Source organism: Etheostoma spectabile, chromosome 19, assembly GCF_008692095.1.
Source record: "Etheostoma spectabile isolate EspeVRDwgs_2016 chromosome 19, UIUC_Espe_1.0, whole genome shotgun sequence".
NCBI classification, from domain to species: domain Eukaryota; kingdom Metazoa; phylum Chordata; class Actinopteri; order Perciformes; family Percidae; genus Etheostoma; species Etheostoma spectabile.
Window position 1 is genome coordinate 11,383,054 of NC_045751.1, and position 2,669 is coordinate 11,385,722.

The 2,669-nt window shown below is 43.6% G+C and overlaps 1 protein-coding gene across 3 annotated transcripts in view; it reads left to right on the forward strand.

Moving 5' to 3' along the window:
- Positions 1-2,669, forward strand: part of col4a6 (collagen, type IV, alpha 6) — a 171,310-nt gene that overhangs the window by 99,163 nt on the left and 69,478 nt on the right. For all 3 annotated transcript variants that reach the window (XM_032544669.1, XM_032544667.1, XM_032544668.1), the window contains exon 4: positions 156-236. In XM_032544669.1, coding sequence (XP_032400560.1) covers positions 156-236 — 81 coding nt within the window. The remainder of the gene's footprint in view (positions 1-155; positions 237-2,669) is intronic.

Here is a 2,669-nt window from a genome sequence, read left to right on the forward strand (position 1 = left end):
TGTGAATGAACACATGTGGAATTATGTACTTAACAAAACAGTGTGAAATAACTGAAAAAATGTCTTATATTCTAGTTTCTTCAAAGTAGCATATAATGTGTTTACGTGTTTCCAAAGCATTGTGTTGTAATCCTGGTCTGGTTTTATCCCTGCAGGGCGTGGGGAAGTCTGACGAGCCGTGTGCCGGCCGGGACTGCGGCGCAGGATGCCGGTGCAACCCGGAGAAAGGGAGCAGGGTGAGTCTGGTCTCAATGTGGGATGCCGTCTAGCAATGCCCTGGGTGTTGGAGGGGGGGTACACAGTAACCATGGGGACTGGGGAACCGTCCCCCGAAACATTTAAGATTTGAGAGGGTCGAACACTTCCTTTCCTGCTTTCCGGTGACTTTTTCTACAACAATTCAGGCTTTTTCTGCATTAATTTATGGTGCAAAAGTTGTTCATTTTAATTTTTATTATGAATTATTTCCTGTATTGTTTCCTGCATTGTTTAAAACTTTCTGCATAGTCAAAATGTCACAAAGAGACCATGTACATGTGAACAAAAAAATCTGTTTGTATATAATCAAACTGACAGGCTTAGATCAACATTTTAAGTGCCATTATTGAAAGGATTTCTAGGGAGGTCCACCTTTCTGTTAAAGTGTAAGAACCTTTTTTTAAACAAAAAAACATCTGTGAGATTGCGTTGGCTAAACCCACCAGACCCACCACACCCACCAGACCCATCAGACCCACCAGACCCACCAGACCCACCAGACCCACCACACCCACCACACCCATCAGACCCACCAGACTCATCAGACCCATCAGACCCACCAGACCCACCACACCCACCAGACCCATCAGACCCACCACACCCACCAGACCCACCACACTCACCAGACCCACCAGACCCACCAGACCCATCAGACCCACCAGACCCACCACACCCACCACACCCACCACACCCACCACACCCACCATTTTAGTATCATAAACACACTTCATTCAAAGAAACAAAATAAAGCTATGAAAAGCCGTTTTGGGTCGTCTTTCCACTTTTCCAACCCTCACAACTCTAGTTTTGGTTAACATAAAGGTCTCAAAGAGGTTTTGAGGGTCTATCTCTGCCGGGATCCTTCCCATAATGTTGTCAGACACTTAAAGAATAATAATCTGAGTCCGTCAGCGGAAAAACAAGCACTTATGTGACGGTAAATACAAGCTGGACATTTACTATTAACTCACATCGTAGCGACCTCGCTTCATACTGCACCAATGTCACAGATCGTTGTTCCCTCAGTCACTTAGACACAAAAACACAGGAACATAGAGGCCAGTTTGGAAAAAAAAACAGTAGTTACCCTTTAATAACATGACAAAAAGTCTGCATTTATGCAAATAATGTGGCAAAAAAACTCCAGCTGAGAGCTGTGTGTGTGTGTGTGTGTGTGTGTGTGTGTGTGTGTGTGTGTGTGTTCACATGTGTCTAAACCAGACTAACCGTAAGCTTCACACTGTAGCTCGGCCTCTTTCAGCCGTTATCCAAACAACAATTACTGTCTGACACAGAAGCCTGCACTTACTGCTGGCCCGCTGTTCGCCACTTCAGGTAAATAACACGGTGAGGACCCAGCTCCCTGCAGGTAAATGATAAACATATATATATATATATAAATATATATCCCAGGTAATGCTACCTGCCCGCGTGCAGGCCTCCTGCTCGGCCTAAATGACACAGCCACCGCCGTATTACCTCCCTCAGCTGAGACGTGTTTAGGTGCTTATTTGTCTCTTTTCAGTTTTACTTTTGCGCTCAGTGCAGGCGGGTGAGGCGAGGCGCTCATCGATCACAGCTGTTAACAGCGCGGGAGTCCGCAGGCGGAAGGAGTTCAGGTCCGGGTTTTGCATGCAGCGTTGTTTGGCATCGGCAGCTTTGTTCCCCTAAATATATACACTACCGGTCAAAAGTTTGGGTTCACTTACAAATTTCCATTTCACTCCATTATAGACAGGATAGCAGCTGATCTGAGTGGGGGGGTGATCTTTAATGCAATATCTACATTACCCATTATCACCAACCATTCATCCAATGTTCCAAAGGCACATCCTGTTTACTAATCTGATATCATTTTAAAAAACTAACTGAGAAAACACTGGAGAACCCTTATGCAATTATGTAAGCACATAATGTAATATGAAAACTGCTGCGCTGGTTAAAAAAACAATGCAACTGATCTCAACTGGTATTCTGTCTATAATGGAGTGCAATGGGAATTTCTAAGTGACCCCAAACTTTTGACCGGTAGTGTATTTTTCCTATCTTGTATCTAATTTTACAGTGTGGTATTAGTACTTTTACTTGAGTTAAGTATCTGAATACCACACTGTGAAATGAGATACAAGATAGGGAAAAATATCAGAAGACGCATTCATTCAGTGAGCCACACATCCTCCTGTAGGGATGGAACAATCCACTTAAACTCACGATTTGATTCACGATCCAATTCCTCTAGTTCCTCATCTGACAAATTTTTAGCTTCATCTTTTTCAGACAAAGTGTTGGATATTAGGCCGAAGAGGCTCCGTGAGTCATACGTCTTCACTAGGGATGTAACCATGCACGTCAATCACTTAAAAAATGTTACGATTCCCGTTTTTTTTTTTTTTGTCTTCCCGTTTCTTTTT